General features: G+C 37.4%; 1 protein-coding gene across 1 annotated transcript in view; it reads right to left on the bottom strand.

Annotated features, from left to right (window-relative positions):
• unc-13 (protein unc13 homolog) overlaps window positions 1-25,491 on the bottom strand; it is a 1,156,644-nt gene that overhangs the window by 979,363 nt on the left and 151,790 nt on the right. Inside the window, exon 5 of the mRNA XM_090416011.1 lies at window positions 1,961-2,084. Coding sequence (XP_090272137.1) covers window positions 1,961-2,084 — 124 coding nt within the window. The remainder of the gene's footprint in view (window positions 1-1,960; window positions 2,085-25,491) is intronic.

The following is a 25,491-nucleotide window of genomic DNA, read 5'->3' as shown; positions in this document are numbered from 1 at the left end:
TACTCTTTCAAGCCACTTCAGAGAGTCTGGCATCTTTTTCTGTATATTCTCTATTTCTCTTTGATTTGCTTCATGCTAAATTAAATATATTAAATAGATAAATTAAAATTTGGAGAGACACAGAACATGTAGTAATGGATTTTTTTTTAAATCACACATGAAAAATTTCACCCGAAACTATTAGTAATGGCTTCCACATACTACTGGTTCATGGCTTCCTTCAGGCACACCTGACAGAAAGATGATTTAATTAGCTGACATAGTTGCAAAATACCGTAGAAAAGCCAAGCCACTAGGTTTGTTATGTGCTAAGCTGATCTGTGGAATAACTGTTTGAAATGGATATCTCAAAAAGAGTTGTTGGACTGTAGAGCGATTGATCTCTCTACAGCTTTGTGGAGATCTAACTGTTCAGATTGCTTGCAAGCAATCTGAACAGTTAGATCTCTGCCTGTTGGTTAGAAAATAGATAGGTTAACCACTCAGCCAACCAGGCTGAACGATAAATAAAACCTGAATACAGCATCTTATAGTTAGTATTTTTAGTTAGCAGTGTCTCTATTGTATGTTGTTTTACTTCTTCTTCTTCATCTTTATTGAAAGTAATATCAATTCTCCTAATATGGTTCCTCTGTAATTATCACTACTATTTCTTCTTATGTTGGTAGTGGCTATCTTAAATTCTGTGACAACAAATTCGTTCCGGTAGCTGGCTTTTCACTGTGAATTGTGTCATCACAGATTTGATGATAGATAATTCCCCAGGGAGCATAACATTTCATCTTGTTGTGCTATCATTTTGTTTTGGGTTTAAGCCAAGATGGAATATGGTTTGGTCAACAAAGTCCCACCCTGCTAGTCCATCCTCATTCATTCAGTATCCAGGTAGACATCTAATAATGAAACATACCATAAGAAAGTGAGGATTACTTAATGGTAAAAAGCCCGGGTCAGGTTTCCATCAGTTATTGTCTGGCACTGACCTTTAAGCGATTCCTCAGAATCAAACTGAGGTTTTATTCAACAAAAGAGCATTCAATGCTACTACAGACCTATAGTAAAAGTGTGAAAATCCATCGAATTCAACAGGCTCTTGCCAGTAGAAGTATATAATTCATGGGAATGCTAAAAATACACAGAAAATCAAGCAGTATATGGATTTGAAGAGGCATTTGATTAGAGAATTAAATGGAAAAATACACTAACTGCCTATAGATCAATATTTACAAAAAGAACCCTTCAGAAAAAGCAGTTCAAACTGTTCATCACTATCAATATTCTTAAATACATAATCATAAAGAGCTCTGTAGGAAGTGAAGACCCTTTATTTGGGATTTTTAACTGCAGGTTGAGTAGATGGTCTTATACGAAGATAATTGGGTTTTCTCCAAGAAGAAACATGAATGTGTCATCACCCATGACAGACAAAAACTGCCAACGAATACACATTCAGCAACTGGAGCAGACCATACAGATACAATTAACTGCATTATCACAGAATTAATTAGGCTGTATCACAACAGGTTATTGAGCTTTCAATTAGGTAAAGAATATGAGATTAAAACCATAATGATTCTGTTCACATTTACAGAGTTTGGTACCTGCTCCTGCATAACAAATTTGAACATTTATCCAACAGAGTATTGAAAAGATCTTAATACAATCTACTTCTGTTTTTCATAAAATGTTTTTGTGTCCCTTTCTGATTGCTCAGTAAATTACATTGCTTTGTAAATGTAAATATTCTCCAATAAAAATAATTGCAAGTCACCAAAACAAAACAGAAATTACATGTTTCATTTTTTAATATACATATATTTCCAATAAATAAACAATCAGTATGTCTGATAATTAATTCCTAAGTAAATAAATTATTCATTCCCTATATTTACAAGAACAAAAAAGGAAGACACACACACACACATATATATATATATATACAATCAACATAAAAACAAACCACATGGCAGTTCAAAGTGGGCCTCAAGGAGGACACTGTGTCCTGTAGGCACTTTGGTTCCAACAACCTCTCCATCTTCCATAACTAATTCTGCATCTAAAGACAGCCACTGTCCCTCACCAACCTATAACAAAAATTACAAAAATGCACATTACATATTAGAAAACTTTCACAAAAACCTGGAAACTATTTAAAAAAAATAAGTAATGATGGTAATAACTCATGGTTTTTTATATGAACCTGACCCACCAATATAAACCTACAGTACATTAGTACTCTGGTCAGTTATAGACAATGATTTTTCAAACTACTTCAGGTATGCATAAAATGACCTCACCAAGTGATGAAATTCAATTGTCACTTAAAGATACAAATATCTATGTTACAGTGGGATATGAACCTACAGCCTGCTGGATAAACAGCAGAAATTACATCTGTTTAGAAAATCAGGCAACAAATTTATTAAATAGGTAGGCCATTAACAACAAAGCTTTGTTAATGGCCTACCTGCATTATATAAATACTAATGAAGAAATTATTATTGAAGAGTTTCTGTTTGCTGATCTAGCCTGATCTAATAGTAGAGCATTAAGCTTACCTGTGTAATCCTTTTGGTTAAGTACTACTGTGGCGTTACCTTTATCCGCTTTGGTGATTACTATTTCTTTGTTTTTCTTCAATTCCTGCAGAGATTTATATTCCTTATTGGATATGATGGTTTTTTTGTGGTCTTGCTTTGGTGAGAACATGAGCTACATTCAGTCTAATATCGTTAGTGATGTGGTTTGAAAGATGGCGAATCCTGCGTTCAAATTGGATCATTATATCCTCGGCCGGTAATTTTCTGGGAGCAATGGCGAAGTTGTGGCCACATGAGAGCGTTGAGTGCTTCAGGCTCTTCAAATTAACTGAAGAAAGGTTGACTACAGCGTCAGTAGGAAGTTTTGGTTTGGAGGTAGAGTTCTTTTTTAATTTCTCAAATTTCTTGATATGTCAACCTTCTACTTTTTTAAATTCTTTATTCGTAGCAGTGCACAAGATGGCATATAAAATTGACCAAAGCTCATGGTTTAACGTGCTGGAAAGCTCTTCTTCGAATACCCGAATAGCTAAGTTTGCTTCAGCTAGGAGAAAACGGGTAGCGGCAATTTGTTCTTGAAGCAAAGCTTGACTGGCGCAGTTATAAATTCGTAGAGCCTTTTGAGAAAAGAAACGGTGCTCGAATTTAACACAATTTGGGATTACCTGATTATTGATGCATTGTTTTAAGAAGGTCAGACAGTTCAGTTGTCATGATAGCTTCAGCTTCATTTTACGATAATGGTGGGAATGCATGTGACGAAATCTCCGTGGATGATAGTAATTCTCGTAGAAAGGCTTAGACGTTGGTTAAACATGCTTATTAATTAATTTAAAGAATTTACAACATACACAGGATATAAATTAAATTAAACTTTAATCTATATTTCCAATATTTCGGCAACGTCACGTTGCCATCTTCACAAGAACTTAAAATAAAGACGTGCACACAGGCACTACACACAGTAAATAATGACGAAGCAGGAAGCTATTGTTTCTCCTAAAAGTCCTGATGGTGCCCCTAGTGGGCTATGTAGGTATTCTTGGCCGTTGGGCTGAAGGTCTTCTGATGAGTCTCCCAAATTTGGGGCAGTCTCATGCAACCAAATTTGTTGAGGTTTGGATGGTTTCTTAGGGCTGAGACTGATTCCATGAATAGCCTTTAAAATTTGAATTTACTATAGTGTATTACCGTGGCCTTCTTCTTTACCGTATTCTGTGGCGTGTATCCAGAGCATGGTCTGCAAGACCAGAGTGGCTGTACTGGTGAAACTGGATGTAGTCCTTGTGTTCTGAAATTCTGATATTCACTGTCCTGCCTGTTTGGCCAAAGTAGGACAGCTTACAGCTACAAGGGACCTGGTATACACCAGGTAGGTCTAGGGGAAGTGGTTGGTCTTTAGTGGAGTGGATAAGGGATGCCAATTTTCTATATGGTCTGTAACACGAGGTCAAGTCATGCTTTTTTAGAATTTTGGTAATTTTTTCCGAGGTGCCTCGGATGTAGGGAATGGTTATGGATTTAGAGTAATCCTTGTTGTGAAGGGGAGTTATGGTTTACTGGTTTCAATATTTTTTGAATTTTTTTTTTTTTTTTTTTTTTTTGGGGGGGGGGGGTAGCCATTGGCTAAGAAAATGTTGAGGATGTGGTTTAGTTCTGTGGTTAGGGCATTGTCATTTGAACAGATAAGATTAGCCCTGTTGTGTAGTGTCTTAATAACTCCATATGGTTGTGAGGGGAACGGGGGGGGATTGTTGGTGAATGTATCTGCCTGTATGGGTGGGTTTCTATAAACTGAGAAAACCAAGGTTCCATCAGGTGGCGCTTGACGAGTGTGTCAAAGAAAGGGAGACTGTTGTTTTTCTCTTTTTCCAGGGTGAACTTATTCTGAGGTGTTGGTTGTTTAAGTGTGTTAGAAAGGAGAGGAGTGTATCAGAGCCATGTGGCCAAATTGCGAACACATCATTAACGTAGCGAAGCCACGTGGTTGGTTTTTGTGGGACAGAGTTTAAGGCTTTCTCTTCAAAAGTCTCCATAAAAAAGTTGGCCAAGAGTGGGGAGAGTGGTGAACCCATGGCCAACTTTTTTATGGAGACTTTTGAAGAGAAAGCCTTAAACTCTACCCCACAAATCTAACCACATGGCTTCACTAAGTTGATGTGTTTGCTATTTGGCCACATGGCTCTGATACACTCCTCTCCTTCCTAACACACTTAAACAACACTTCAGAATCAAGTTCACCCTGGAAAAAGAGAAAAACAACAACAGCCTCCCTTTCTTAGATACATTCACCAACAACCCCCTCCCCCTCACAACAATACGAAGTTATTAAGACACTACACAACAGGGCTAAATTTATCTGTTCAAATGACAATGCCCTAACCACAGTTAACTAAACCACATCCTCAACACTTTCTCAGCCAATGGCTACCCACCCCCCCCCAAAAAAAAATCCAAAAAATATTGAAACCAGTAAACCACAACCCCCCCCCCTTCACAACAAGATTACTCTAAATCCATTACCATTCCCTACATCTGAGGCACCTTGGAAAAAATTACCAAAATCCTAAAAAAACATGACTTGACCTCGTGTTACAGACCATACAGAAAATTGGCATCCCTTATCCACTCAACTGAAGACCAACCACTTCCCCTAGACCTAACTGGTGTCCCTTGCAGCTGTAAGCTGTCCTACTTTGGCCAAACAGGTAGAACAGTGAATATCAGAATTTCAGAACACAAGGACTACATCCAGTTTCACCAGTACAGCCACTCTGGTCTTGCAGACCATGCTCTGGATACACACCACAGAATACGGTGGAAGAAAGTCATGGTAATACACCATAGTAAATTCAAATTTAAAAGGCTATTCACGGAATCATCCTCAGCCCTAAGAAACAGTCCAAACCTCAACAAATTTGGTTGCATGAGACTGCCCCAAATTTGGGAGACTTACATCAGAAGACCTTCATCCCAACGGCCAAGAATACCTACATAGCCCACCAGGGGGCACCATCCAGACTTTTAGGAGAAACAATAGCTTCTTGCTTCATCCTCATTTATTGTACGTAGTGCCTGTGTGCATGTCTTTATTTTAAGTTCCTGTGAAGATGGCAACATAAAGTGGCCAAAATATTGGAAATATAGATTAAAGTTTAATTTAATTTATATCCTGTGTATGTTGTAAATTCTTTAAATTATTTAATAAGCATGTTTAACCAACGTCTAAGCCTTTCTACGTGAATGAATAATAATAATAATAATAATAATTTATTGACTTAAAAAATGATTTTGAAGCTCAAGTACAATTTCAACAGTGTGGTATGAAAGATTTTGGCCAAACATGCAATGCAAGTATGCATGCTTTGGCAAGAAATAAAATTACTGTTCATTGCTTTTCCTTCTTCATACTTGGTCGAGAAAGGATTCAGCATGGTGTTGCAATTGTTAGCTAAGCAACAAAATAGATTGCAAATAAGTGAAAGAGGAGACTTGAGACTTCGTTTGTCGAACATTGAACCTGATATTGAAAAATTAGCAGGATCTCACCAGGCTCAGGGTAACCATTAATGACTGGCTTATTAAATAAAGGAAGTTTTTTTTTTGAGCAAAAATTAATTTGTATCAAAATAATTAATTTTTAATTAACTATCATTCAAATATATTGATGGTAATGTAGGTTTGCTTAATAATATATTATAATTATCTTATTGAGTCATTAGCCTAGTATAAAATGAAGCAGGGGTGCCAGGCAAAAAAGGTTAAGAACCACTGATCTATCGGATGTAATGGATAACCAGCTTTGTGTAACATGATGAATTCACAAATTTCAATAGTGTTAACAACTAATGAAAATGTCCAGTCCAATCTCTGCTAATTATACTGTATGTTAATCTGTCTCTTAATAAAACATTAAGTCTGTGATTATCCATTAGAACAGTGGTACTGCCTTTATTGGCTTTTGTGATGACAACATTAATGTTGTGACATAACGAACAAAGAGTTTGTAGTTCTGAAAATGAAATATTCAAAGGTGAAGGTTTAGTGTTATATAAAATCTGTGTGCAATTTCAAACCATAGTTGGTTTGAAATTGCACACAGTGGCTTCATCGGTATGTAAGTCTTGGATGCCTTTTTCTATATCTACCATGAATTCTAAATAAAATATCTGTCAAGAGGATAATGGGAAATTTGGACCTTTTGATAATACATTCAACTTATTGTGCATAAAAGGCCTATTTATTAAATTTATAGCCCAATTTGTTATGGCCAGAGATGGCTGAACTAAACACTGGCATCAAGTTCACTAGTGAACATAAGTCCAACAAATTCAATGGCAAAATCCAACAGCAATCCAAAAGTCCCACAACAAAACCAATAACAGCAATTAACAAGAAGTTCAGAGGCACTTGTCCCAATCATGCATATGAGCTAAGCCTCACCTAACTTTTGCCAAGAGAACAAGAACATCAACTACAAAAACAACTTGAAGCAAAATATCAAAATGGAGATAATAGTCGGATCATCAACTACAAACAAACAGGAAAAAAAAAGTTGGTATAAAAATCAAGCAACTCTATTAGCCACTGTGGTGACAAGTATGCAGGCATTGCATAGGAAACGTGCATGACCCATGTGGTCAAATATATGCCCCACAGAGCCTTACAAGCTGCACTACAATCTACCATAGATTGTAGTGCAGCTTGTTTATCTGTATATAGTGTATATGCTCCAGAAGATGATCTTCATATAAAGATTGAAACGTTGAGTGTTGATTTTGGTTTAAATTAAATTAAACTAAAGTTTTATTCAAACACTGTAGTTGTCTCCATAATTTTCCAAAATGTATTCTGATCACTGTGTAAGCCTAAAAGAAAGGAACAGAATTAGTTTCTTTTCCTACTCCATCTCTGATACTGCTGAATTCTGGAAGGGTCTCCCCCTTATGTGTTTCTTGAGGAATACAATACATAGGCTTTTAAATTGAATGTAAATAAGTTTCTCCTGTTCCAACCCACTACCCATACATGGTACTAATGTACTACAGACTGATTAACCAACCTCTTATGTATGGGCTCAAAAAAGTCTTCCCTTTCTAGATACCTTAATAGTTTTGGGAAGTAACTGCCATAAACTATTCATTTTTTATTTTTTAGTTAATTGTAGAACTAAATTGTATTATAGAACTATTCTCAGTTCCTTGTAACTTTTAGCAGTGCAGTTCATTCAGCTGTGACCAAGGCATGAAGAAATACTCATATAAGGCTCATTCTTGTGTTTCAAAATTTAAATGTTGTCCAGTCTTTGTTTCATTCTCGGTGAATAATACTCATGTTACAGTAAACAAAATATACAGGAGTTGATATTAAATTCTAATTTCCCTTATATGTGTTAACTACATTTTAAAATATATTATTAGTGAACTATTGTGGTCCATATACATAAAATGTCAATTCAATATACAGAGAGAAACAATATTTCCAGAAAATTAAGTGTACTATTTCCGCCAATGATATACATATATATATATATATATATATCAAAATCAGCTAACGCCTTTTTATTTCTGTATAGGAAGTAGGTGAGGCCATTTTAGCACTATGTAACTTTTGGGGACTGTGTGGGCAGTTCAATCTCCACTGGTAGCCAGTCAGAGATAGCTGGCCCAAGGCAATCACTAATTTAAGAAGTCCACAGTGAAGAGATGGCTCAACAAGTGCCACCATCTCGAGGTCCTAACAATATTTTTTTTTAACGTCTGAAGTAGTGTGGGATTCTACAATCAATTTTCTTTAGTTTACAGGATGAAAAACCCACTTGCCCATGCCAGAGGTCGACTAACTCAGGAACCGATCAAAAAAAGGCTTAGAAAAAGTTCTTCTAGTCGACGACTAGACTTGAACTTAAGTCTATCTTCGGGTGGTTTAGTACTGAGGAGTGTAAACACCACTTCCACTGAGCTACACAGGCTCTTATAAGTCATCTAATAAAAAATAAATAAATGTGGTATATCAGAATGAAGCCCATCAGATACTCCACAATACCAATGCTGAAAAAATGCAGAAGTCATATTTCCTATATATGAGGAGACCTGGAAAGTTCTGGTAAACATCCAAAACAAAAATGTTATTAAAGCAACTGATATAACCACAAGAAAACATATGAGGATATAAGAATATAAGAGCGTAAGTTACCTTCATAACTCTTCTAGTAGTATGTTCTTTCTTGTGGTTATATCAGGTGCTTATGCATCATCTTTATTCCAGATGTTTATCAGTACCCCCTCCTTAAAGTAGTGAACAGTGTCCTTATTAGTAAAATATTCTGGATTAGAGCTAGTTGTTGAAAGTTTTTTCACTTTGTATAAATTAAATTTTAAAAATGTAATTAAATTAAAAAAAAAATTTCACAAACTATCGTATCCGGTACATTCAATCCTTGACATGCATCAGAGAAAGCTGATGATAAATCATTAAAGAGAGCTGGTTTAATAAAAAAAATTAATTAAATCTATTTCCCTTCATTTCTTTTAACAGTCAAATAAAACAAATCCAAGACATTTCTAATTCTCACAAATGCATGGTCAGATGTGGCAACTACCACTGCTCTAGACCTGGATGTTATTAAGAATTTGGCTATTCTTAATAACATCCAGGTTATTAAGCAATGTCAATGTCCTTTAACAAAGTCTTTGGTAAAAAAAATAATACAAAAGTGTTATTTATATATACATACACACTGAGTGGCCACTTTATTAGGAACAGCATTTAATAACCTTTTGCTTAAGAACAGCCTGTATTCTCTGTGGCACTGATTCAATTAAGTATCTAAAATGTTCCTCTGGGATATTTGTCCACACTGCCACATTGGCATCACTCATTTGTAGCAAACTGGTATCAGGGGGATGCCAAGAAAACATTCCCCATACTCTTACACTTGAGCTATTGCTACTCAGAAGGATGAATCCATAGCTTCATGTTGTTGTTGCCACCATATTCTGGTGATGCCATCAACATGATAAAGTACAAACCGGGACTCATCAGACCAGGCAACATTTTTCCAGTCAGCTGTTCAGAGTTGGTGATTATGTGCCCACTAAAGCTGCATTTTCCTGTTCTTAACTGACAGCAATTGGACCTGGGGTCATCTACTCCTGTAAGCCATCCATGACAACATGTGATGAACTGTGTGCTCTGTGATGATGTTCTAACCATCACTGTTGTAATGCACTATGATTTGACTAGTTTTGGCCCTTCTGTCATGTTTCATAATCCTTGCCATTCTTCTCTGACCTAATGCATCAATGAGCTGTTTCTCTCCACAGGACTGTCGTTGGCTTGAAGCTGTCTGTTATTAGACACCTCCTAGTATACCCTAAACACTATTATGCATGAAAAGTCCAGAAGAGTAGACATCTGTGAGATACTGGCACCAACAATCATACCACAACACTAAAAGTCACTCCTTTTACTCATTCTCATGGATTAAATACAAAAATAGTGGAATGCTTGTCTGTCTGATGAATATAGCACACTGCTGCCACATGACTCAACATCTTCAGAAACAGTCTATTTTCCTAAATGGGGAGATGTTCCAAATAAAATGATCATTCAGTGTGTATATAGAGCTTCTGTAGATAAGTCAGTTTCAACAATGCCCTCTGGTTATAATACACTATGCAGATAGGATAAACCACCCTATCAAAGCATGAATTAGGTTTCAAGAGAGAACACAAGGAAAGAGAGGATGGGAAATTCTGAGACTGCCTTGACTATGCAGATAAAAACTCTTTTAAGTCAATTATATATAAATATTTCATAATAACGATATTGATTTTCAAGAATTTTTGAAGGATACCCATCTCAGGCAAAGCATGATGGAAAGAATGTGAAGATCAAGAGTTTCAGATTTGCTAACAGCATTAGAGGTTGTCAATGCAAGGAAGATATCTATATCCCAGGGAATGTCAATGGCATCTCCTCTCAGATGATAAAAGATTAATGATGATAAAGAGGAAAGTATTGTTTCAGAATTAGTTAAGAATTATTAGATAACAGTGCTGACAAACTATATAAATTGGATGCAAAATCCATTCAAGCAAAATGTATGATGAGGAAATCAAGCAGGAAATACAAATCAAGAAGTAGAGAACAGTTGTATATAGAATACAAGATGGAAAGGCATGAAGTGTATTAAGGAAGAGGAGAAACTGGAATATGAGAGAAAGAGAAGATCAGCACCATGGGGCAAGAAAATCAAAGATTAGTGCTTTCATGATGTAGACACTAGTAGGAGGAGGAATAATGAAATATTTGCTGGATGGAAAAAAAAGCCATCAAGTGATTTGTGTAGATGATATGGTAGAACAATTTAATATTATTCTTTAATGAAAGAGAGCAGGTTAAAGAATTGCAAGTGAATAATATAAATATATTCAGAATATTAAATATTTTGGATATTAACAAGGCAGAGAAACTGGTGCAATTTTGCCATGACCCAAATTTGAGCCATTGACCTAATATATAATGAAAGTCCCTAATGACTAGAAAGAGAGTAAGATATTGCTACCAAATAAATGTAACACCAAAACTGAAGCATCAAACAGACCAATTTTGCATTCAGTGGTAATTAAGATTTTGGAAAAACAGGTAAGAACTCATATATGTGGAAATGTGTGGATTCTCATAGAAGCAAAGCATGATTTTGATAAAGGAGTTTCTTGTTTTATGGTTTATTCACATTTTATAATAACTATAGATTCTGCAATGGCATAGGACAACATGTCAAATATGGAACTTGAAGCCTAAGGTAGCTTGAAAAAGTTCCATGTTTAGTCTCTTGAGCAGCCAAGTTTAAAGATTATGTAGGAAATAAAGAAAATGCAAAAAAAATTATATAAAATATATATAATTTTATAAAACTTGACACTCTCATTATCATCCTTTCAGGGTTTAGCCACAGTGGCCTGTTCCGGTCTCATTCCATCTTTTCCTTGAGTGGTATTGGATCTTTTTAGGTAGTCTTGAACTGTCCATTCTTTCGATATGTTCAATTCACTTCTTTCGGTATTCATATACTTTGTCCAATACTGAGTCTATTTTTAGTTCTTTAAATAATTCTGTGCTTGCACATGACCCCTAAACTTCAACTTCCTATCTATTAACACTCCAAGATCCCTAGCCTCATTGGTTTCTTCTAGCCTAATCCCACCAATATAATATGACATTGGATATCTAATCATGCCGAAGTGAATGACTTTACATTTACTGACATTGAACTGACACCCATTTTCCCATGCTCACAAAGCTAATTCAAATCATTCTGCAAAGACTGCATATCAGCAGCATTCCTAATTACCCTACCTATCTTTGCATCATCAGCAAACTGTATGTCGCCTGTCAAATCCTTCCCAATATCATTAAATGCACAGATTGAATAACAGTGGACCAAGCACTGATCCTTGTGGTACACCACTTATTTTCTTTTTTTTTTTTTTTAAATTAATTAATCTTTATACTGGTTATGGGCAGTACTACCCTTACGTCACGTCCAGACTTCATATAGGCCTAAACCTTTACACCTTTAAACCTTTTTACCCTACGCCTGTTCTAGTTATCATTGTAGTCATTCTCTGGTGGCAATGCCATGCCACTAGTGTGCCCCTGTAGGGCCCTCAAGGAAAGAACTTTTATATCCTTCTGCATAAGCCCAAACTGTTTTAAATCTTTAAAACATACACCATAATGGTGGTGCTGGTAAACCTCGGAGTTACCCCATGCTCCTCACGTATCTTATTAACTAGATCTTGGTTATTCTTATAATAGTTTACCTTATTATTATGGCTATAGGCTTCCTATTCCCACCACCTGGGCATCAACTACCGAAACATCATCTCTTTTAATCACTAAGTCTGGCTTACACAAACCCATGGAGGTCCTATAATGTGGTTCCACCGTGGTCTCCCAACCTTTGTTCTTAAAGCGGTTGTTCAGAATGGAGACCACAGCGTCATGCCCCCACATGTGGACCCCATGGGTGCAGAAGCAACACTGGGCTATATGAGACAATGTCTCACTGTAGTGGCAGCCAGCTCTACAGTTGGGGTTGTCACTACCCCATTGAGCTCTGCGGGCTCGAGTGGGTAGGGCATTGATCCTCGTCCTGATAAGGTCAATATACTCGAACCCAGGGAGGAGTCTAGTGCCATCCCTTACCTAATCATGCTGGGGAGGCACCAGATATGACTCTTTTAAAGGAGCACCATTTACAGCAGAGTGCAGCAGAGATGTCCATCTCTGTGTTCTGCAGGTGCTGACTCAATTAAGGTACCTTGATAATGGGACCAGCCTTTAGCCCGCCTCAAGTCTTCTTGTATTAATGGGCTATAGAAAGCCTCTCTGCAGATAGGGGAAGAAGATAGTTCTAATTTCACGATTCTGGACAGCCACAGGAACATAAGTAAAACTATTATGCAAGATTTTTACAAGATATTATGCAGCAGTTCTGAAGGAGTAATACTTCTGTTATTGTTTATCAATCAAAATATGTATAGATACATGATTCATTTTCAAATATTTAACACAGAATTAAGTGTATTTTGCCTTTAATGGCTAAACTCCCCCCCGCCCAACACTATCACATGAAAAAAGCCTAATTGTTATGTAATACAGCTGCACTATTTTTTATAATTATTTATAATTATTATTATTCAGGCCTCCATGGAGTCAAAAGACTCATCGTGGGAGGTCCTTTCTAAAAAAACACAAGTCTATCAAGACTCATCGAGGGGTGATAGACTTGGTAAGGAGTGGTATGATAGACTTTGTGTTTCCTAGGTCCCTCCTAGGAAACACAAAGTCTATCATACCACTCCTTAAACGCATTGACCGTTCTCGATCTCACCACTCCATCAGGCAATGCATTCCATGGTTCAACCACCCTCCATGCAAAGAAACCACTCCTCACCCTCTTGCTCACAGTTTCCTTTCGTAACTTCCAGGAATGGCCCCTTGTCATGACTCCTTCCCACTGTTCAACCAAGCAAAGGAACTCCCCAGTGTCAACCCTGTAACCACCTCTCAACAGTTTAAAAGTCTCTATCATATCGCTTCTCCTTCTTCTATCCACCAAACTCTGCAGTCCGCACCCTCTTAGCTGATCCTCATAACTAACATTGTACAGTCCTGACACCATCTTTGTTATCCGCCTTTGTACCCTTTCCACAGTTAATTTATCCCCTTCAAATCCCAGGGACCAGATCTGAGAACAATAGTCTAAGTGTACTCCGATCAGAATCTTATATGACGGAATGATAACCATTTTATCTCTGCAGGTCAGTGTCCTTCTCATTTTTGCAGCAATCCTCTGTGTTACCTTCACCACCTTTGCAATATGTCCCATAAATTTCAGTTCTCTATCAATCATCAACCCCACAGCTCTTGTCTCCCCTACTTCCTTCAGTTTAACTCCTCCCATAGAGTATGCAGTGCCCCATCGATGTGTCCCAAACCTCAAGACCTTACATTTTGCTGCATTAAACTGACGCTCCCCCCATTCATTTGCCCATCTGTCTAGCTTATTCAAATCCTCTTGCAGGGCTACCACATCTGCACTATTACTAATAACCCTTCCCAGCTTCGTATCATCCACAAACAACTGAATATCTCCTTGCAATCCACGGACAATGTCATTGATATAAAGGTTAAACAATATAGGTCCCAGCACTGAGCCCTGTGGAACACCACTCGTAACCTTCTGCCTCTTTGATACTGCTCCACCATACACAACTCTCTGATACCTATCGGACAGCCAATCTGACATCCAGACCCATGTGCTGCAACTTGAATATCAGCTTATCATGTGGCACCCTGTCAAATGCCTTTGCTAAGTCTAGGAAAATGGCAGTATATACCCTTACCTCATCTAATGCTGCTGTAACTTTATCATAAAAGGCTACATATTGCTAAAACAAGAGCGCCCCTTCACAAATCCATGTTGACTCTCACAGATAACATTACCCTCATCTGCCCAATGCTGTATATGGTCTCTCACTACTTTCTCCAAGATATTACTAACTACTGACGACATACAAACTGGCCTATAATTAGACACTTCTAGTCTGCTACCGCCCTTATGCAATGGCACTATCTTACCTTCCTTCCATTCCATGGGCATCTTTCCTGCAGCCAGACTTGCATTGAAAAGACAAGTCAAAGGCACACTGTCAGTTCCTTAGCACATTCTCTCAAAATTCGTGGTGAAATACCATCCAGTCCCACCGCTTTACTAACATCCAGGGTACTCAGTATGTGGAACACACTTGCCTCCTGCACCTCTAAACCTCGAACCTGCCCTATCCCTCTATTATTAAAATTGATTCCTCCAAGATGAAATACTCCAATAAAGTTCATTGAACAATTCCACTATGTCCTCTGCATCAGTCACTCTATTCCCATTTTTATCCCACAATGTCATTCTTCCACAGTCATTTCTCCTCCTACTGGCCACATAGCTAAAAAATTCTCTAGGATTTTCCTTCGATCTAAGAGCCAATCTTTTCTCATATTCCAGTTTTGCCTTCCTTACCATACTAGTCACTCTTCTGGCCTGTCTCTTCTATTCTTCATGCATCTTCTCTTCACCTGTCTCCTTATATCTCTTCCATAGCCTCTTTTTCGCATGTAATTCCTGTTTAATACTGTTTTGTCATCCACTTTACTCCAAATTGTGTCCTCTTCCTCACTCGTGGTATACAACTTACCATTGCTGCTAACAAATATTCTTTTATAATTTCAAGCACTAATGATATCCCAGCCTTCCACCTCCCTCCATGAAACTTCACCAAGTCGATGTCTAAGACTATTATAATCACCTGCTTTATAATTCCACATACGTTCCCTTCTCTTTGATACTCCTGTATGTCTATTCATTTTCCAAGTGAAAACCATATGGTCACTCTCTCCGACTGGTGGGAGAGATGTCATCTCAGTTATTATCAACTCTTGAACCTCTTGTTCCCTCTGTTACATGTTGCCTAAGATATTTGTCCCTCAAGAATTCTAGAAATTCCATTCCCTTATTGATACATGCATCTTCCTCTCCCCAATTTATACTGCTGCAGTTAAAATCTCCCATAACAATCATTCTTCTTGCACTTGCCATGCTCAACTGTCTCAACATCTCGTGGTACCCACCCTCTCTGCTCCTTGGTCTGTAGCATCACCCCACTAAGTATCCTGTCTTGCCCACCTCCACCTCACACCATATGCTTTCAAAATCATTAGTGTCACAGCTTCCCAAAGCCTCCACTCTTTAGAGGGCATAGGTCGTCACTTATCATAAGCAGTACTCCACCACCACGCTTTCCCTTCCTATCCTGCCGAAAAATGCTGTACCCAGCTACTTCCATTTCTGTTATTATATCCTCTTCTGTCAACTACATCTCGGTGATCCCAATAATCTTTGGCCAGGCTGATGCTATCAATGGCACCAATTCCTCTCCCTTATTCTGAATACTCTTGATTAGTATTATAGCATAAAAATGCCATTGTTTCTATACCCAGCATTATCCCCTCTAGACTCCACTGTGCTCAGTGTTACCTGATGTCGTCCCCCATCTCCCAAGTACCCATTTCCACAAGAGGCCACCGCTGCTACCATCCACACTGGGACACACACTGACTCATTCAGTTTAGCAATCTCTCCAGATGCCTACGTCCTTCCTCATTCAAATGCAAGTGGTCTCTCGCATACAATTCCTCTCTGCCCTCAAATGCACTCCAAGCATCCACATATTCCAACCCTCTCTTCTGACACATTCTCGCTATTATGCCATTCAATATCACTGCTCTTCTGCTCAGTTCGTCATTATCATACCTAGGCATATATATTATAATTATTAATGATAATATATAATTATATAAATATATATATAAAATATATATATAAATAATATAAAATAAAATATATAAAATTATAATATATAATTATAATTAATTATTTATAATAATTTAGAATTTTTTAGATGGCTTTTAAAAAACAAGACTCATTAAGAACTAAAATAGTAATAGATAACAGGATCTTAGAACAGGTGAATTCATTTAACTACCTAGGATGTATGATTACATATGAAAATGAAAAAAGATATAAACCTAAAAATTGTAAAATATTTAAAAATAACAGGTGTAATTAACTCTATATTTAAACCTAACCTAGCTCAAAAACAAACCAGACTAAAAGTATACAATACATTATTCTTGTTGAGAGGCTTATACGCTGGTTAAACATGATAACTAATATTTAAGGAATTGACAGCGTATACTAGAAATATAGATTAAATAAACTTTAATATATACTTTCCGATATTTTGGCGAACGTCACGTTGCCATCTTCTTGGGAACTTACCATAAAACCTACCATATGGCTTCGCTACGTTGATGATGTTTTCGCTATTTGGGCACATGGCCCAGATTCACTCCTCGCCTTCCTAACACACTTGAACAACCAACACCCTAGAATCAAATTCACCCTGGAAAAAGAGGAAAACAATAACCTCCCCTTCCTAGACACACTAGTCACCTGCCAACCTGATGGAACCTTGGTTTTCTCAGTTTATAGAAAACCCACCCATACAGGCAGATACATTCACCAACAATCCCCCCCCCTCACAACAATATGGAGTTATTAAAACATTATTCAACAGGGCAAAAATAATCTGTTCTAATGATCAAGCCCTAACCACTGAACTAAATCACATCCGTGACACTTTCTCAGCCAACGGCTACCCCCTCCAAAAAATCCAAAAAATACTTAACCCAGTTATCCACAACCCACCACCCCCTCCCTTCACAAAAAAGATTACTCTAAATCCATCACTATTCCCTACATCAGAGGCACCTCGGAAAAAATCAATAAAATCTTAAAAAAACATGACTTGACCACTTGTTACAGACCACATAGAAAACTGGCATTCCTTATCCGCTCCACCAAAGACCAACCACTTCCCCTAGACCTACCTAGTGTATACCAGGTCCCTTGCAACTGTAAACTGTCCTACTTTGGCCAAACAGGCAGGACAGTAAATATCAGAATCTCAGAACACAGGGATTACATCCGATTTCACCAGTACAGCCACTCTGGGCTTACAGACCACGCTCTGGATACTCGCCACAGAATAAGATGGAAGAAAGCCACAGTAATACACCACAGCAAGTTCAAGTATGAAAGACTATTCATGGAATCAGCCTCGGCCCTTAGGAACATGCCAAACCTCAACAAATTTGGATGCATGAAACTGCCCCAAATTTGGGAAACTTTTATCAGAAGAACTTCAGCCCAAAGGCCAAGAACTACCAATATAGCCTGCCAGGGGGCACCATCAGGACTTTAGGAAAATGCTAGCTTCCCAGCTTCAGTCTCATTTGCTGTTATTAGTACTTGTGTGCACGTGTCTTTGTAGTAAGTTCCCAAGAAGATGGCAACGTGACGTTCGCCGAAATATCGGAAAGTATATATTAAAGTTTATTTAATCTATATTTCTAATATACGCTGTCAATTCCTTAAATATTAGTTACAATACATTAGCCCTATCAGTCCTATTGTAGAAAAGTGAAATCTGGATAATAAAACAAAAAGACAAACGAAGATTAATAACAGCTGAAATGAAGTTTATCAGAAAAACTGCAAAACATACTCTATTCGATCACAAAAGAAATGAAGAAATTATGAAAGAATTAAACCAGGAATCAGTAATAGAAAAAATTAAAAAATATGAACATAAATGGATGGAACACATTCAAAGAATGAAAACAGAAAGATTACCAGAACAAGCCTTAAATTACAAACCATTAGGAAAAAGAATACCAGGACATCCGCTAGAGATTCAATGATGACTTTCTAAGGCCCGAACACGCCACTCTAGGCCTAAATCCTTGAAAAGCATGATGATGATTTTTTTTTTTCAAACAAATTTTACCAAATCATTTTATCAATCAAAATATGTATTATTTTGATTGATAAATTTTTTAATACCAAAACTAAGTTGTGATTATTATAAATTAGGAAAGTATGTGATCTTGGGTAATTGTGGAAACTATTGTTTCCAAAAACACTGTTGGCCTACATAGACAATATCAGAATAAAATGTTCAGAATGGTAATCAATCAGGAGGGAAAAAAAAAAAAGAAAAGAAAGAAATTTCTGAATATAAGATAGTCAGATTGCTTGGGGCTTTTTAGTGTGTCTAAGAAGTATTCAATTTCTGAATAGGTGGGCAGTAAGCTATGTTAGCTTACAACCTGTTACTGGGGCAGAGAGGAACATTGGCATCAAAGACACAATTCATTTCAGAGATGACAAGTAGCAGTAACATTCAGGATAAAAAAAAAAAAAAGAAAAGTTCATGGTTTCCATTCATGCGCAAGCCAGAAATTACTGAAGACTTTAATTCCAACAACATTTTAAGCTCTTTTCGTCAATTCTAGACAACAATATACAGTGAAACAAACTAACCTTTACTTGCCAACATCAGTAAGTTGACTACGGTCCACATTCTTATAGTAAATTTGGGAGTCCAACAGACATCAATATGCTACTTACATTTATAGTGCTCTTGGATGTGCAAGTGTCATGAAAAAGTCCATTCTTGAAATGTATTGGTCTAAAGAAATGTTGAACATGCCAATGTTTTGTGATGTTATAGCTGAAAAACAATTCGGTCTCATCATGAAGTATTTGCATTTTCAGAATAGTGAAAAATATGGGTCAGGCAACACATTCTTGACTAGTCCTCAACAAAAGTTATGATTTGTTGATGAAAATTCTTCAGAAATTTAGATCACATGAAATTCCTGAGAGAGAGAGAGAGAGTTGAGTATTGAAATCTCCAAGCCATATGCCATTCAAAGTAGACTGAAATGTAAGCAGTATATTTTCCAAAAGAAAGCAAAGTATGTGGTAAAATTTTTTTATGCTCTACAAAGCACAAAGTGGATATCTTTGGGATTTAAAACTTATATGAGAAAGCAGACTATACTCAAGCATGATAAATATTCAAATCTGCCCATATCACTGTAAGTAGTAATGCAGTTACTAGACCCTTTACTGGGAAAAGGTTACAACATTACAATGGAGAATTACTATATGTGTCTTAAACTTTACAGCATTGTACAGATAGTTATGGTGATGAAAAACTGCTTTGTATATCCATGCTTGTTTTAGGGTGTTCCGTACTGTTCAAGATATACATATATATATATATAAATTTTTAACATTGCAGAATCAAAAATGTTGCCTTCCTCAAACACGGCCTTAACATTCTGGAGGGGCTTGTGTGCCTCAATGAATACGGGACTGCATTACTGAAGTTGACCATATCTCTGACCATCTGATGAGCATCCAGATTGCCACAGAGACCACACCTGTGTGTATTATCTCCTGCTATGTACCTCAGCCAGGGTGTCCAGCTGAGGAGCATGACAAATTATGGATAGACTTTGAAACGCATCCACACTATCAGTGCCAAATCTGATGAAACACTAATTATTGGTGGAGACTTAAATGGCCATGTTGGCCATTCCCAAAGATAGCATCAATGATGAAGGAGAACGCTTCTTGGAATGTGCTGAAGCAAGTGATCTGGCACTGACAAACACATTTTTTAGGAAATGCCCATCCCACCTCATCACCTATTACAGTGGTGGCCATGAAACACAAATTGATTACTGGATAATATGGAGAAGAGACCTGAAATTAGTGATAGACTCTGAGATCATTCCATCTGACGATATCACTCCCCAACATTGACTTCTTTTCCTTGATTTCCAACTCCAACCACCCAGGTAATTAGTAACATCTACTGAACAAATTAAATGGTAGAAACTTGCTAACCATTCGAAACAACTTTGGTCCCCTCAAAACAGAAACTGGCCACACAGACAGAGAAACATGGAATGAGACTATTATGAAAATCCAGGCAAGCACCAGGAAAATCCAAGGTGCAACTAAACCAGACCATCGGTTGATAGACAAGCAAGTTTGGTAATGGAATGAAAATGCCCAGCACACAGTGAAGGTCGAGAAAGATGCATGCAAGAACTGACTACAATCTAGAACTGATGACAACTGCTCACTACTGCCAACTCAAGACAATTGCTAAACAAGTAGCAGCAATAGCAAAAGCTGGGCACTACCACAACCTGTACACTCACCTGGACAAACCTGAAGGATCTTATGACATATACAGACTAACCAAATCCAGACATCATGCCACAAACATTACTATCATACATGTCAAAGATGCAGAACGACAGCTATTGCAAAAACCAGCAGAGCAGCATTCAAAGATGACAGGATTATTTTAATGCATATGTAATGAAGAGTACTCGCATTCACCAATTCCCACTGCTGATTCCGTTCTTGGGTTGTACCACTTATCACACCCAAAGAGATTGAAAATGTCATCCATGCTATGTAAAGCCACAAGGCAACTGGGCCTGATGATATCTCTATAGAGGCCTGGAAAGCATTAGATCAATGAGGGGTGGAGTTTTTGACATGACTGTTCAACAAATGCATCAAGGAAAACGAGATCCCATCTAACTGGTCAACTGGCACTACAGTACCCATTTGGAAAGGCAAAGGTGACATCACTGGCAAAAGGCAAATGGTTGCCAGGTCACTGTCTGCACTAACTACTGCCCCATTTATCTTCTCTGCCACACCATGAAAATTTTTGAACATATAATTGATGCCCATTTAAGAGACATTGTTACTATATCGCCAAATCAATGTGGCTTTGTAAAAGGTTATAGGACAACAGATGCAATCCATACCACCTGCCTATTAATGGAATGACACAGGGAGAAAAGAAAGACTGTCCACATGGCCTTCCTGGACCAGGTGAAGGTGTTCGATCAGGTGCAGTTCCTCTACATTAACACCAATCAGTTCCATCTGCTGTGCTACTGGTCACCAAGCCATTTAACATTCAAGTTGGCATCCACCAAGGATCTGCCCTATCACCACTTCTGTTTATCCTGTGCATGGACACAGGACACAATGACTGCAAACCTGCAACAACCTCATCCATGAACCTAACTGTATGCTGACGATGCCTTGCTGGCCCACAAAACCAGAGATGAACATGAATTACTGGTCAACCAATGGAAAACACATCTTGATGACTTCAGTTTGCCACTCAACCTGACAAAAACTGAATATTTAGAATGTGGCATCCAAAGAGATTTGACAATTCTAGTCAATGGTATTAAAACTTACTAAGACCTCTAACTTTCAATGCCTTGGATCCCATGTGATGTCTGATAGTAGTACCCTCCCAGATGCCAGAACACACATTAATGCCATCTGGCTGAAATGGCACCAGGTCACTTGAGTTCTATGTGAAAAGAAAATACCCTAGCATCTCAAATCCAAGATCAATTGCACAGTCATCCAACCAATTGCACTTTATGGAACAGAGTGCTGGCCTGTAACAAAACAGTATGAACAAGCACTACATGTTATGGAGATGCTCCGATGGACACTGAGATATACTTAACTAGACCATACTACAAATTATGACATTCAGAAAAATCCTTGGCATTGCCCAAGTTCCAAAGAAGATGAGGGAAGCACACCTACGATGGTATAGGAATGTCTGACAAGGAATCTGTTGCAGGATAGGCCCTTACACTTAGCCCAGATGACCACCAACCTAAAGGATGCATGAAAAAGCAATGGATGACCAGCAGCCTAAACGAAGACATGCGAGTCATGGGTGTCTGCACAGCTGATGCTGCAAACCGAATGGAGGGCCAAATGCAAAACAGCAAATCATGAGCCAAGCAGGACATAAAGCTAGGAAGAAGAAGAAGAAAAAGATGGAATCAAAAACATTACTTTTAAGGGTCATCAAAACAATCCTTTTCAGGACTACAAATATTGATAGATGCTTAGCTGTATCAATTCCAATTTCTCTTGAAGAGGAATTATTTTATTAATTCATCTTTATAACACACACAAAATAATATATTGTTCTTCCTTCAAAATGGATAATAGGACATTTTTCAGGAAATAAAATAAAAATAAGGAGAGCCATCAGGACACTTATGCCTTCCAGATACAAACACTTTTTTTTTTCCTTTTATGACCATAGCCACAAAAGTTTGGAAATCTATAATACATCAGAGATAAGACTAAACACATTTTGTCAAGCTCCCAATAAACCAGGTTATGGTTTTACACCCTATGCTATTTAGAGAATGAAATTCATCTACCACCTAAATATTTTCATAAGCATTTGTGTCAATATGCAGATTCTAATTTGCAGCCACTTAGAAATATAGCAGCAATGCTATCCAGTTTGTTACCCAAGCTTAACTATCTCAATAAGGAAACGGCTGAAACAACTATGAGGCAGGTGCACTGTGTGTGTGTGTCTAATATTTTCCAGCTGGTTTGCCTGTTTGCATGATGAAAAAAAGCAACTTCTTGGTAGAGAAAATTCATCATCTCAGTATAAGAATGGCTAACTTATCTTTAGTTGATAAGTCTTGATGAAGGTTCTCCTAGTCCTACACAGGTTTCAAACCCAGGTCTTTCTAAATGAAGGAAAATGTTGCATTGTCCTCACATCTGCACTAGAGGCATATACCATGGACCACATATCTTATATCTGTGAATCTCATATTTGTTGACTTATTTGTCTATCTTGCATGGAGAAGATCCTAATTTCTAAAAAGGAATGAACTTGGGGGAATTCTTTTCTTCTTTTAGAAATGGCATTTCTAAAAAGGAAAAAAAAATTCTCATGGTCACAGTTGCTTACAGAGTAAAGCTTTTTGGAACAGCTCTGTGAAATCCTCAGTTTTCCACAACTACATTTTCTAAATATAAAATTAATATTTAGAAGAGATCCCACTGTTCATCCTAAAAGCACACACCAAATTTCAAGTTTTATATTACTTGAAAGGAAAAACAAGAAATATGGCTACCATCAGAATACAACATACAGAAAACAACATTTTATTTTTATTAGTAGTAGCAATTTACTCAAAGTGGAATAAAGATTAATAAAACACACTGAGTGTGTTTGTTGATATTGATGCAAGATAATAAACCGATGGTAAGTGGTTGCAGAGTGGCCACTACTAATATTCAAGGAGCTATAAGATCAAAGAGACTGAGAGAATGAACTTAAAGTGATGGCTGGAACTCTGTGGCACAGGAAAGATCAAAATAGGATAAAATGGAGAAATTTGGGTGGAGACTTTCATCCAACAGTGAATAGAAAACAACTGATGAAGAAGAAAAATGTTCAAGGAGAGGAGAAGCACTAAGTCAGAGAAACACTATCTGTGGAAGTACACACACACACACACACACACACACACACACACATATATATATACAGGGTGTTCGGGATAAATTTGACATATTTATAATTAATTATATTTTTCCGTATGTTACATGTATTAACACACACTTCTCTTCATTTAAAAGTTTGGACCCTTCTTCATTCATATACAAGATGTCAGAAAGGATGAATAGCTGGAACCCACCTGAATCATGGAAGAGAATAACTTGTATCATGATGATTCGTGCCCGCCATCAAAATAAGGATATTATGACTGCTGCCCAATGCTCCCTGAATACAGTAAAAACAATCAGGCATGAACTAGAGACTTGCAATGGTGACTACGAGGATGTAGCAAGAAGAAAGATCCCTAGCAGACGATCTGATTGCGTTCGTACAGCAGAATTCCTTGCAAATCTGCAGGAACAGGTGTTGAAGAACCCTGGCATTGGAATTCGGGCTTTGTTCGTGGAGTTGCTAACTGTAGTCAAGCCCTGGATAACAAGGGTAGCCAATGGTAGGCCGTATGTATGGCAGCAGGATTCGGCCCCTTGCCACACCTCTGGGAAAAGTCAAAAATGGTTGTCTGAAAATTTCTACGACTTCACCAGTCCAAATGTTTGGCCTCCAAACTCCCCAGACCTTAACCCCATGGATTATTTTGTATGGGGCGCAGTTGAAAAAGACACCAATCGCACTTCCAGTAATACAAAAGCCCAGTTAATGGATAAAATTAAAACAGTTTTTGCGGCCCTTCCCAGGGAGACTGTAGCATCAGCTTGTTCGAGGTTCCGAAGCAGAATTGAAGCTGTGATCGATGCTAATGGTGGTTATTTTGAGTAAATCTTGTTGATAGTATTGTAATTAACTCTGCCTGTAATGTTTTTTTGTCAATTCATTAAATTTAATAGATACAAAGAAGATTTTCTTTTTCCTTACGAAACTGTCAAATTTATCCCGAACACCCTGTATATATAGAGAGAGAGAAAATGAACAGTGTACAGGCTGAGCATCTATATACACCTCGGTGTTGGCATGAATCAGAGACTGGAGCTGACTAAAGTTTCTCTGACGAATTGTATCTAGGATTCTGAAAGAAATTTTTGGGTATCCCCCTTCCCTCAACACATGAGCATACACATATATGAACAATATACCATTTCAAGGCAGATATGGAACTTTTAAATGGTAAGCAGTTAGCTTAAGTAAAAAGAACTATCATAAAGCTGTTTTTTTTTAATAGAACTGAGTGCTAACAAACAAAATCAGATCAGCTTTCTTTTTTGAATAAAATAACACAGGACTATATTGTAAAATGCTCAAATAAATTAGGTTATCTTTTCCTCAAAGGAGAATAATATGGAAATCAGCTTTTAAGGGACTCACTGAACATATTATATTTTTTGTAATCTTACACAAGACTATCAAACTGTCTTCCTCACCCATAAGACTTTGATATCAGTATATCTTTATATTGTCAGATCCAGTATATCTGACTTTGCTGGTTTAAAGAGATTAATAATCAAACTTTCCTTTTCTTAATTAATGTTTGTAGTTTTGTCACATTCTATAATGGAACTGATAATCTAGATTTATTA

The sequence above is a fragment of the Typopeltis vanoorti genome, chromosome 3 (assembly GCF_054136105.1).
Source record: "Typopeltis vanoorti isolate ZY-2024b chromosome 3, IOZ_Tvanoo_1.0, whole genome shotgun sequence".
In the NCBI taxonomy this organism is placed as follows: Eukaryota; Metazoa; Arthropoda; class Arachnida; order Uropygi; family Thelyphonidae; genus Typopeltis; species Typopeltis vanoorti.
The sequence above is the reverse complement of the archived record's forward strand: the minus strand, read 5'-3'. Positions and strand labels throughout refer to the sequence as shown.